At 39.9% G+C, this 13659-nt stretch overlaps 1 protein-coding gene across 1 annotated transcript in view; it reads left to right on the forward strand.

The window, feature by feature from the left end:
• naaladl2 (N-acetylated alpha-linked acidic dipeptidase like 2) overlaps positions 1-13659 on the forward strand; it is a 282516-nt gene that overhangs the window by 1859 nt on the left and 266998 nt on the right. The window contains exons 2-3 of the mRNA XM_028404275.1: positions 1413-1590; positions 4308-4469. Of these exons, the coding sequence (XP_028260076.1) occupies positions 1413-1590; positions 4308-4469 (340 nt within the window). The remainder of the gene's footprint in view (positions 1-1412; positions 1591-4307; positions 4470-13659) is intronic.

Raw genomic sequence — 13659 nt, forward strand, 5'->3', positions numbered from 1 at the left:
TAAGAAAACAGCAACCTCAATTTATATATGACCTTATGTTGCGACAATGTTGGTATGTTTGTTAATTCAGAATGACCATAACTGGTTGACTGGAGATACATGAATTGCTTCTGAGGTGCCCTCCTTTGGTCGTATGAATGTACTCACCATGATAACAAAGAAAAAGGTGGAGAAGCTTGTCACAGGTGGGAGATGATTGCCTCCTTACAATGTTGTGAAGCACATATTTGACCCAAAACATAATCCTTTCCCAAAACCTAACCAAGTAGTTTTAATGTGTGTAGTTTTAATTTAGTGAAACCCAAAGTGGATTCACATTCACAAATGATCTGGGTCATGCATAATAATGCGTTGGCCTCCTTTTTTTTACCTGTTGCAAACCTTTAGGGAAATGTTTGACCACATCGCTGCTGTGCCTGCAGCAGTTTGTTACCCTGAATGACATCTGAGAACCTATGAAATAAAATCACATACTAGGTACAGATTGCCAAATGTTAATGTAAACATACTAATGTGCACAGTGTAAAGATATTAGCAGTGTTCACCATCCACTAACATGAGTACAGCTTTGGCTTCAGCACTCCTCTGTAGGCAGTGCTTTCTTTTTTTTTTCCTTTTCCTTCATCATGAAAACCTTTTAGGTGACTCATAGGATTACTTATAACTCACCCACCATTTGATGTCATAAGTGCAACAACATCATGAGTGTGTACCGATTTTAATAACGTCCTGTGTTTAGATTTGCTCCCTGACATTTATGAGCCTTACATTACATAGTTATAGTTATATGTTGTGGGGCAGAAGAGTGTCTGCAAGATCCAAATGGAAGGTGTACAAGACAGTAGTGAGAGCAGCTATGCTGTCTGGTTTATAGACTGTAGCAGTAGGGAAAAGATGGAGGTAGCAGAGACAGGACAGGATGGACAGGATTAGTACATCAGAGGGACAGCTGAGGTTGGCTGTTATGGGGACAAAGTCAGAGAGGCCAGATTGAGATGGCTTGGACATGTGCAGAGGAGGGATAGGGAATATATTGGTAGAGGCAAGACAAGAGTTCAAGGGGAAGGCCAAAGAGGAGGTGTATGTAAAAAAGACATGAAGTTAGTTAAGAGTGAGAGGATGCCGAGGATCAAGTGGAAACAGATGATTTGCTGTGGTGACCCCTAAAGTGAACAGCCATAGGTAGAACAAGAAAGACAAACAGATACTTGTTATGCATCCTTATGGAAACATGATGATTCACTGTAATATGTACTCTAGCTACATAATATAGTTGACAGAATTTGCCAAATTATTGATGACTGAAAGTCAGTTTTGGCCAAACACACGTTACAAATGTTTCTATTGTAAATAGAAAGCATCTTTCTCCTTTCAGCTTTAAATTAACTACATATCCCTGCTGTGACTTTCAGGGTGTTCAGATCCTGGCCCTGACCCTGACCCTGAGCTTATGGAGCCCATCCAGCCCTCTGTCTCAGTTTCGCCACATGGACGATTTGAACGACTGCAGGAAGACCCCAACTACATCTCCCACTTCACCAGAGCCCCTGGCCACAAAGGCCAAAGACGACTCCACTGTTTCCTCCTCAGGTAACTTAAGGACTCCTGCCTTTGGAAGGAGTCCTCACCACAGGTACTAGCTCAAACAGGGGAGCAACAATTTTCAGGATTAATAATTTAAAGACAAACTGCTTTTACAAAGAAAAAAAAAACTAAGTGTTCTGGTGGTATTTTAAAGTTCAATGAACTGAGTCAATTTGTCCTCACATCACTCTCTACATCCATATTGTAACGTCGACAAAGAGCCTTGTGTTTAAATACCAGGAAGAAGCCTAGATTACAGTCCACACATTCTCCTGCTTTGTTTATTCCATGACATTAAAACAACTAAGTGTTCTGGTGGTATTTTAAAGTTCAATGAACTGAGCCAATTTGTCCTCACATCACTCTCTACATTCCATATTGTAACGTTGACAGACAGCCTTGTGTTTAATACAAGGAAGGAGCCTGGATTACAGTCCACACATTTCCTGCTTTGTTTATTCCATGACATTATTTAACAGAAAACGAAAACAACAAGGAATTGCTCAGTTACCAGATATCAGACACACTTATTACTAAAGCAGATGAAATGATCTGCAGATTTTACACAGAGGGCTTTTGTGTTGGTTGATATTTCTACACACCATAATGCAGAAAATACAGATAATACAGATATGTGTCTACACACAGCTTTAGCTTCTCACTCCATTGTTTACATTACTCTCAGAACATGTAAGTAATCACATGATGACTGCATCACATCATGTCCTTTTCAAGTAAACAGCTATCTTACAAGCTAGCTACTTAGTTATGCTTATATATTGATTGATACATGAATGCATGCACATTTTATTATCAAATTAATTAACTTTGTACCACAGCATCCACCATGGAGGGTCCCTGTGTCATGACCATGTGTTCAGGTGTTTTTGTTTTCATTTTACTCCTTGGTTGGTTTTCTCCATTATTTTAGTGTAATTGTAGTTTTCCTGGTTTGCCTTGTCCTGTTTTGGTCATTTCCTGTGTTATTTCAAAGGTGTGGTTTCCCTGGTGTATTTCTTTGTGTTTTACTTCCTCTTGTGTTTCCTGCCATTTGTGATTACCTGGCTTAGCCTGATTGTGTTCACCTGTGTCCTGTTAACCTTGCATATTTAAGCCTTTGTCTTGGTCAGTTGGTCTGTTTTACTTTCTGTGGTAGTACCCTGCGTTTATCATGTGTTTGTTCGTTCCTGTGTCAGCTCTTTTCTGGTTGGTCTTTGGTTATCTTTTCAGATGCTTTGTGTGAACTTTGTTCTTGATTGTTTTTGAACTTACTTATGGACTTTTGTTTTTTTTCATGGCAAGCAAAGATTATGAAATGATAACTGGACAGTTATGTTTTATTACATGCATGTGGAGAAGTACATCAAACAGGTTTGGCAGTTCTGTGTGGCTCTCCGCCGAGCAGGAGGAAGTTACATCTCTTAAAACTTTTGTGTGCGTTACAGAAGAGGAATTTAACCTTGCTCTCAGTCTCATCTTGAGATTCTGTTCTCCTTTACCGTCAACACACAACAATATACTAGACATTTTGGCTACATAGAAGTGGCCTTCTATGAGTGCAATGTAGGTGCAGATCCTCTCCGTTACGTACACATTTCTTAGTCGCATCAGAATAAACACGGTTACAAAGAAGAGCGATTCAGTATTTTTCCGCTAGAGTATCTTGATTGAGCTGTTGGCTTTGTAATTAAAGCTCGCCTTTAGTTAAACATGTAGGTTTTTTTTCTTTTTTTCTTCTTGAACTAAACCAAACGTGACACCCCGTTGATTATTGGAGTCTTTTATACCAGTTTCTTTAAAAGTCAGGTGCATGCCCTGCAGTAGGTTTTATTTATTATAATAAAGAATGTTAAAAAAAAAATAATTTAAAAGAAGAGAAAGACAAAATAATTGATTTTGGCTCCAAAAAAAAAAATCAAAACCAAACGCATAAAACAACTTGAAGGTAACATCTATCTTGCTGAAATCGGGTGTTAGTATTTAATCAGACTCCACCCTCTGTCTCATCTTTGACCATTAGGAAGAAGGACAGTGTTACATGTAATGCGACTGGAATTGCATCCTATAATCTAAATCCTGATAGAATTTATCCAGGTTATTTTACCTGCCTGTCTGTCCATTCGAGATGCAGCCACATATACAAGCAATACGCAATGATTTGTTATTTAATTATTTCTACAACCTGTGAATTGGACCCTATATAAACTAAACAGGAAGGAGAACTGCCTGCAGGTCCTTTCCTTTGTCCCCACTCTGCTGGAACCACTCTGTCATCTAACCCGACTGTTAGCACTTGCCTCCTCATGTCATCATCTAGCCGGTATATATATCTCTATTACACCACTCATTGCCATTAAAGTACTGCACCAGATAGGTTGAGAGTGATGCCTGAGTAGCCCTAGAACATTCCCAGACACCCATCCAATTGACACAGCACCCAGCTGGATAGAAAAGTTGTGTTATCTAGATAAGCGCCACTCCAAGGTACTTGAAGTCGAGGTCTGCCTCTTCCAACCAAAATGGACTCAACTGCTTTAAAACGATAAAAGCAGACTCTCAATTGTTTCAGTGCACATCAGGAAGATGAGCTGTGTCATCTTTGAGGTGTTAGAAGTACCTGAAGCATCTTCAGTGAGTTTATCCTCAGGTCAAACAGAAAGACTTTTCTATTTTAAAAAAGCAAATTCCATCTGCTCCAGTGACCCCACTCTTTCTTTGCGTAGATACTTCCTGGCAGGGGTGGGTCTTTTTGTCCTGGGTATCCTGATTGGCTGGTTCACGCACACATCTACCATCAAACCATCTATCCCTCCACCCGACAGCTCCGACCTGCTGGAGGAGTTGCTGAAAGGAATAACAGCTGACAAGATAGATGCCCTTCAGAGGTAAGCTCCTAGCCTGTGCTGATACCAACGTGTATACAGCATGTTGTCAATGTGTTTACACATCTGTTCTAAAAAAAAAAAAAAAAAAAAAAAAAAAGCGCTCAGGCTCATGTTGGTACTGTGGGACTGTTGTGCAAAGCAGCTTACAGAGATAATTTTTATATTATGTGAATCTTTGGGCCATGTCTACGTCTGACATTTTAACATCATATGACAATGGAAACATGTAAAAGGTCCCCTCTAATGCTATGATGTCAAATCTTCTCAATTTGACACCAGCTGCATCCTCAGGCACGTACTTTGACAAGAATACATAGCAGGTGATTGGATGAAGCATCTGTCAGTCACTATTAACAATCTGGCACTTTGTCCCCCGTTTTTATTGTGAAGTCTCTTAGAGTTTAAAGGAAGTGCCACAGGAAGAGGTGCCACAATGCTGTCACTCTTTTCCAGGCAAAAAAATCGTAAGTTCTGCAGGGCTGCATCAAACCTTGGCAATTATTCTGATCCACCAATACTACCATGGTGTCCTGCATTTGCCTCATTTTTAGGCACCTCTATGTGGCCTCTAGCTGGTGACTGGTGTCATATGTGATACCAACATATAACAAAATGTGAGACTGTGTGGTTTTAGCTGGTTTTAGGTGGCACGGTAGGGCAGTGGTTGTGCTGATCACGAAGTTCTGGCTGGGGCCGTATTGTGTGGAGTTTGCAAATGTCCTGCATCAGGGTTTTCTCTGGGTGCCCCATATTCAGTGTGAGCGTGAATGGTTGTTTGTCTGTCTATGTAGCCCTGAGAGACCGGCACCCTGTGTAGGGTGTACCCTGCCTCCTGCCCACTCCTGCTCAGGGTAGCCTCCAACACATTTAGGGACTTAGCCCTCAGACGAAGTCTTCCAGGTTGCACGTACCACCACCATCCCCAACCTGACTCTTTACTCAGACTTTTGGCTGTTTTGGCCCATGTTCTATTATTGTAAACGTAATATAACGTCATATGGCCATTATGTTCTGTTAGTACAAAATTACCATGTCTTTTTTTTAATCATATAAGTCGGTGCCCTTATGTACACGTGTTGCCTTACAAGGAGCCACTGATCTATTTCTATCCAAAGAGGAAGACTCAGAGATAGCAGGCAGAGAGTAAAGAAACAAAGATAAGGACTCTCCTACAGGTAACAAATCTTTATAAAAAAGAAAAAAGAAAAAACCTGATCCAATCCTTCGTCAACCCGAACGCTGTTTTCTCCAAGCCAGAGGATCATGGGATGCCTGGGTGTATGTGTCTGTGTGAGATAACTGGCTTTGCCACTGAACTGAGACAATCATGTCACCATGGTTTCTCTCTCTGAGTTTTCCACGCTTTTTATAATTTATTTTTCTCACATTTATAAATGAAGGTGCCAGAAACACTCCCACTGTACCTAACATCCATATCCACCAAAGACTACCCACACATCTCAACCATCTGTGCAGATAATGGAGTATCTCTTATCGTAAATGGATGACGAGCACAGGTTGCAATGAAATTAAATGGTTGTTATTTCCACCTACCATTTCTCAATTAATTAATATGTTATCTATCTTGATTTACTAGGTGACCTCTGTCTTTTCAGTCCGTCAGAGATTAAAAAAATGAATACATAAATAAATAAATAAAAAATCAGTGTTTCTTCCTCAGATAAATGAAGAAAACAAACATACAGTAAACAGCACATAAGGTTCAGTTTGCAAGGGTTTCAATAAATACATATTATAGGTACTTTACCTTCACAGTCTGTAGGTTGTATTGAAGGAATTCCAATGATTTTTTTTTTTTTATGCCTGCTTTACTCAGTGTCACTAGCATAAGATCTGATGTAAACAACATGCTTGCTAGCTAGAATACTGGAAGAAGAGCAGCATCTAATTCATTCTAACTAGGCCTAAACATTATTAACTAGCGTCACAAAGCCAATGATGCTAAATTGGTAACAACAGCACGTCAGTGTGATGTAGCTTTGTTACTGCTTGCTGACAACTCAGCATGTTGGAGTGAAGCAAAATATGATTGAAGATACAAGTTGGCTGGTTTTCCATATTTATTTACCAGACTAAATGGTGACTAAGAGTCTTGTAACACATTTGACAGACTGGATCATACCCAGGAGTTTGAATGAAGCACCATCATCCATTCATGCTGCGTTTTGTTGACTTACTGAGTTTGCAGGAACAGAGCTACACTACCTCAATGTGCTGTTATAACAAATGTAACATGAGCACATGAAGTAATGATGCTTAACAGGATGCTAAATGGCCTTAGAAATAGGGTGAGAAGCTCAGTCACCTGAGAGGGGCTCTCCTCCGAGCTCCTCCACATTGAGAGGAGTCATCTGAGGTGGCTTGGGCATCTGTTTCGGATGCCTCCCTGGTGAGTTGTTCCAGGCATGTCCCACTGGGAGGAGACCCCGGGGAAGACCCAGGATGGGGTGGAGAGACTATGTCTCTCAGCTGGCCTGGGACGTGTCCGGTGAGAGGGAAGTCTGGGTGTCCCTGCTTAGACCACTGCCCCCGCAACCCGGCCCTGAATAATGGAGATGGATGGATGCTAAATTGGCTAATGGGATCAATATTGTGCAATCAAGACCAGGATAGCCAAAAGATAGCTACAAAGTAGACCTAAAATTTTCTAACACACAGAATTAAATAAGTGTATAGAAACAAGATGATTCCGAGTGCAGTTTACATAGAGACCACAGGCGTCACTATTAATGAGGGTTTTTGGATTTTTACATTTAGAACCTTTAATGAAGCAGCTTTCAGATGTTCATCAGTAGAGAACGGAAATGCACAATTTACATTTTCCCAGGCCTAACAGTGAAATGTGGCCTTTCTTGCCATAAAACTGAGATTTTCCCTTCCTTTCTTGCTTTTCATAGTAAACACATAGTATCTATTGTCAGTCACTAGTTTATATATGTGGGAGTTTACGCGTGAGCGTTTGACACAGCTTATGGTTCAGCAGATGGATATTCCTGAACTAGCTGAACCCTGAGCCCAATAATTCCATTATTTGACTTGATCAGGCACAGACTTGGCTGACTGTGTGGAGTCTGTGAGAAGTCGAGCAAGAAGCCAGGCAGAGGCAGACAAGGTGAAAGAAACTCTGAAGACAAAGACAGGTCTTGGAGGAAGGAGGAGAGACTGAGGAGAGGAGATGATGGCTGAGGAGGAGCGTATTTAAACAGCTTTGCTTGATTAGACAGTGGAGCGTCTCAGTGTCAATTAATTGCTGTTTGGTTTTTAGCATCCTCCTGCATTGAGTGATTATTATATTTGCATGAGTAACTCTGTATTCCACGAATAACTATCAACACGTGCATTGTTTGGAATGGAGAAGACTTGTCTTTGCACAGACGGATGACTTCAGCTTTGTGTTTATCTTTTTTTTTCTCCTTGTTTCCCGGGCAAATGTTTCTTCTTCATAGGAGTGTCAAGGCAAAACACTGACTTCTTTTTTATTTATTTATTTTTTTTCCTAAACTTGTCACTGTAGAAACTTTATGCAACCAATTCTTTTTTTTTTCCATTTACACTTCAAAGACGCGTGTAAGCATGCAGAGCTACTTTGAGAGAAACTGGATTAAGTTCAAATCCCTAGAAGATGGTTTCTCACTGCAAGTATCTTGGCCCGTCTTCCACTTATCTCTCCTGCTAATTATACTACTGTAATAAATTCAGTCTTAGAGCTATATAGGAAAGTGCTTCAGCATATTTTAAGGGTTCTGTTTCTCTGCACATAGTCCCACACATATCTCTTACAGTTTGAGAGTAATTAAGATGGAATTTTTCAAAATGTAATTGCTGCAGATTCTGTCTTGATGACGTCTTCAGATGATAGATCTTTATCCAGCTTGAAGGCTTTGTCTGTTCTTGCTGTAGTGGGATCAGAACAGACATTGTCACAGATCATTCTTATTGTAGCAGGCTTGCTGCTGTGGTTTTTTAGGCTTATTACTGAGCGACACACCCTTTTCAGTACATAATTACAACCCCAGAAATGAGACAGGTGTATCTTCACATTAAATACTTTATATATAAAAAAAAAGTATGGCTGGATGTCATCTAAATTTTAGACAGAAGTAGACACAGGAAAAAAAAAAAGTGCGTTCGGAGGTTGGACGGTTGGTTGGTGGTGTTATCCCAGCTTCACAAATTATTGTGAAGTATTTTGTGAAGTCCGTATTTTTCGGACTGTAAGTCACACTTTTTTTCATCTTTGGCTGCATATGCAACTTATACTCAATTGCGATTTATATATTAAAATATATAATTTGTTAGCCTTGTGTCCTGACGTCCTATTACAAATATAATGGCAGCTGTTCTGTCCCCCTCCTGACGGTTCTCTTCCACCTCCAGCTTGTCCACACTTTGCATTCTGAGCATAGGTGACTTGCATGTTCATGGAACATGTGCTTGCACCCAAGACTCAGACCTCACCTGGCAACAAGGAATTATATCTTCTGATTGGTCGATAGGTCACTAATTCCAGGCAGCTATATGAGCGCATAATAGTCTGCCTTTTACTCATTTACAGGATGTTTATAGGAATTTCTGTGCGGTGAAGCTAATCATTTCTCCGCGTGAGAACTTGTTGAAATGCGTCAAAGTAGGCTTTCAAGGGAGCTTGTGCCCTATTTTTTTTGTCTTGTGTGACCTATAGTCCGGAAAATACGGTAAGTGCTACGTTAGGGTTACCCTTATTGTTTCCACTCACAGTGATATCGGACATTATATACTACTGGTTAAGGTCAGACTTAGGTTAAAAAATAAAAAATAAATTAATTAATTAAAAAGATCCCGGGGAGGCACCTGTAGCTTCCATTGGACAAAGCAAATTCTTTAAAAAAAGCATTTGGATGATGTATCATTCTAATATTCTAGCCACCACTTAAATTATATTTTTATTCAGAAAATAGAACTTATAATGGACATTTTGTCACTAGTGCCACCAGTGTACAATAAATTTAACTGCATAATTACTTTTGTATTATTTTGAATGTTATCATAACTAGACATAGTGTTTTAGAACAGCTCACCCACAGAAAATCTTGGAGAGGCTCACTTACAGTGCAGATAAAAATGATATTATCCACGCTTCACCCACAATTTAGGAACACTGGAGTGTTTTTGTCAGGCGGACACACAAGTTACAATAATGCACTGACAAAGAGAAGGCCACTTTTTTTGCCCCTAGGACCAAGTAATCTTTGTGTGCACCATCTTATTCTTAAAATTATTCCGAAGAAAAATGCAGTGTATTAATGCATGACCACAGGCCTGTGTAGGTGTGTTGACACAGTGGAGCACATACAGGATGGTATCATCAGCTCCTACATGTGGTTGTAGGCACACAGGAGAAGACAAAATGAATTTTAGTTTCTTTCAGCTTATTGTTTTGGCCTTTGGCAGCTTCATATTCAGTGAATATGACTTCTGTCCTTTGTCTATTGTATGTAACAAAACATTTATGGCAGGGGTGTCCAAAGTCTGGCCCACGGCTACTATCTTAAAATGTGTTATTTTTGACCCACCAGCTAAACAGAATAAATCATACAAATTCTTCTTTTCTTAACTCACTGTGTAACTGTTATGATGTTCTGAGCAGACCATTATCAGCTCATGCTGTCACGGTGTGTGACATGGTGCTGTAGGGCTTGGACGTTGGCTATGGGAACACACAGAGGGCTCTGAAGGTGCACAACACCGGTTCAGCACTTGACAAAATTCATCATGAGAGTGTCCATGTTGCTATAAAAGTGAAGTTGTCTGCCTTTTTACTGACGGCTGGTCTTCCAAAATTACCTTCCCCAGACCAATAAGGCCCTTAGAGATGATGCAGTGGTATCACATTCCCACATAGGGACAGGCAGGTCCTGATGTAAGCTCAATGTTGGGAATAAAATCCTTCCACGGTTTGAGGTGTGTGTTTGTGTGTGTGTTTCTTTTCTCTGGAAAGACCTAAAAACCTGTCTGTATCTGTATGTGTTAACATTCCCTGTCAAAATAATGCTGTGGCAAAATGACAACCATATCAATAACGCTGTGGCTGTTTGTTGTTCCCAATAACATCAGACCGTGAATAGCAATATGATGCTGAATAGATGAATGCAAATCCACAGCATAATAAGTGAGACGGCATCTGAACTGAGACATTACACAATCTGCAGTCGTTACGTTTAAATTATTCTAATGCGTCCCACTGTTTGCTGCTGAAAAATAGAGAAGGCACATTTTTATTCTCCCGAAGATGATTTCTTTGTGATTTAAAGCAATCAGGGTGAGCAGAGAAGAGGTGACTGCGTGGAGAGAGGAATGGGAGGAACAGATAAAGATGGAGGGGAGCACAGTCGACAGGGGGGGAATCCCTGACCAAATGTTTGCAATAGTAGGAAATGATGATAAGGACACCAATATTGGGTTGCATTGAATTCAGGATCTTAGTTAACCAATTAACAAGGTCTTGAATGTGAACATAAAGTGACCAATAAGGAGGTGGAAAGCTATGTTAAATGTGCATTCTAACACTGGTCTACCTAGTAGTCGACCAGCAATTATCGTAGACAGAGCTGTCCATGGTGCATGTTATAATCTTGCTGCCAATGATATTACCACCAAGATGTTGCACTGCTAGTTTCATTGCTTGTTGGGTGTGTGAGTGAAATGAATGAGTGTTATAGGCTCTGTCACTGATAAATCAGCTTTGATCAACAAGATAAGTTTGGTTAAGCTAGCTGTCATCTGAAAAACCAGGTAGGCACATCTGTACAAGGTGTCACGCCATGGGTGCTCAGGGCAGCCAAAAATGGTGATTAAAGGGTCAAACATGCTGTTATATGCACAGAAATCTTTCAGAGGTGACATGCAGGGTTAATGGATAACTGTTTCTGATATTGCTGACTAGTTGACTGACAGTTTTCAGGACTTATTGTGCAAATCTAGAGAAAATTATGGAGGTTGCCTTCCTTTTTCCCAAAGGGGGTGACATCACACAATACAGACTCTTACCATGATGTGGTGACTCCTTGATTTTAATTAATGAAGTTTAAAGGTAAACAGGCTGCAAGGCAATGAAGTGTCTTATCATTTAATCTTCTGCATTTTTTTTTTTTTTGCTCCAGATTAAACTCTAGTCATTATTACTATTTTTTTAGCAGCATAATTTAAGCAGTGTACTGCCTCATTTCTTATGCAGCCCACTTATGCTTACATCGTGTCTAACCAAGAGGTGTAACATGAGCAGCTTTTCAGCCGTCCTCCATCTGTTGTGTTCAGGCACATTATTGATTGTGGGTCACCTGCACAGCAGCACCTACACAGAGTATTTGTACTTATGTTGCTATGCTGAATATTCAGCAGTTGCTTTGTGGGGGAAAAAAAGAGAGAATGTAGAAAAAAAACTCCAATACCCAGAATGCACTGGGCTTGTTGCTACTACAAAGCATTAATCGGAGGCAGTAAAATAATGTTAAATTTACAAACAAAAAAGCAGGAAAATCCATTGGCTTCAACATGCAATGGTTGCATTTAATTCTATTTATTTTCATTTAATTCATTGCATTGTTTACAATTAGAATTTAATCCAGGTGCAATAAGCCAGAGCCTGCCCTTTGAGGAAGCAGTTAATGTATCAGTGGCACCAGTGCTTACTTGGACTCATGTTTTGTATTAACTGACAAAGGTCAAAGGTCACTGTGACCTCACAAGACATAGTGTTGGCCATTTTTTATCATCACAAATTTTATATGACATCATTGTTAAGTCTTCACCACATAGCATCAAAATGGAGTGAGACTTTTTTTGTGTGCATGTGTGCTCTTGTAATTTCTCCTTCTGCTATTTAACCTCTCGCTCTTTTCCGCTCTCATAAACATACAGACCATGCACAGGTTGTAAGAGTTTAAATTGGTTTTTACAAAGCGCTACCTGGAGTTTCACACTCCAACTGCTAGGAGGGCAATTAGTTGTGTTTTTGTCTCTGAGTCAGTCACTGTGCGTGTACCTCGGTGTGTGTGTATGTGTGTGTCAGGCGGATAAAGAGAGAGCTGTGCTGTCCCATGTGAGTGTGTGATACCAGCCCTATTATATGGCTCTGTCTTTGCCTGAGCTTGTGTATGTAAATTACTGCAAAGGGAGAACAGAGGCAGGCAGGTAGTGTACCACCTAACTGCTCCCTGCTCTGCTGCACACAGCTCTTGGCTCTCTGTTGTGAGAGGATTCCCGCTTGTGTTTTACAGCTTTAGTGGGTGTAACGGCACATAAATGCTCACAGCACAGCTGAGAGACAGGCGCTGACTGACAGTAGGTGTGAAACAAGGTATTGAGATTGGTGGTCTTGTTCTCTGACTCTGTATGTTTGAACTGAATGACTAAAAATTTGAAATATTTCACCCCCACTTTATTGCAGTGATGTCATCACCATCACTTGCTTATTTTCCACTCATTGCTGTTTTTGTTTTTTTTGGTAGATCGTATGTTTTAGTATGTGCCTTATATATGGGTTAAGTACAGAAATAGACCCCCGTAATTGAGACTGTGCCTTATGGTGCAGAAAATATGGTATTTTTTAATCCCTAATCAGTAGTTTATCTGTCCATTGTCTAAATAACACCTGTTGATTTTTCTTTTTAGTATTATTATTTTTTTTAAATTATAATTTCTTTGCAATATTGTTTAAGCCCACAAATGAGTTATCAAATCTGTGACAACATCTGAATGTAGAGTTTGAGTGTATTTTTTTTTAATTTTATTTTTATTGCATGAGTTTTGCACTCATGTTCTACACTATGCAAAAAAGGAGGAAAACCCAGAATCATGACATTATTTTGGCCTCACCCTGTTAATTTTCAAGTTTTGGCCTGGCTCAGTTTGTTGCACACACAGTGATGATGATGATGCACCAGCCTACCCGTCAATCTCATTCTCTTTTTTAACAAGACTCCAAGATAATTAGTGCAAACTCGTCCAAATTTTAACTCACTGTGTCCCAACTAAAATTCAGTAGAGCTGTATGAACTATAGGACAAATTCAACAAATTAGAGATAAAAGAGCCACTAAGCACACAGTAGAAGCCCGTCAGCCGGAGAATATTTAAGATCAACGCTGCCACTGTGGACCTAGGCATGCTTAAAAGTCAAGCACATTATCATT

This window comes from Parambassis ranga, chromosome 4 (genome assembly GCF_900634625.1).
Source record: "Parambassis ranga chromosome 4, fParRan2.1, whole genome shotgun sequence".
Classification (NCBI taxonomy): Eukaryota; Metazoa; Chordata; class Actinopteri; family Ambassidae; genus Parambassis; species Parambassis ranga.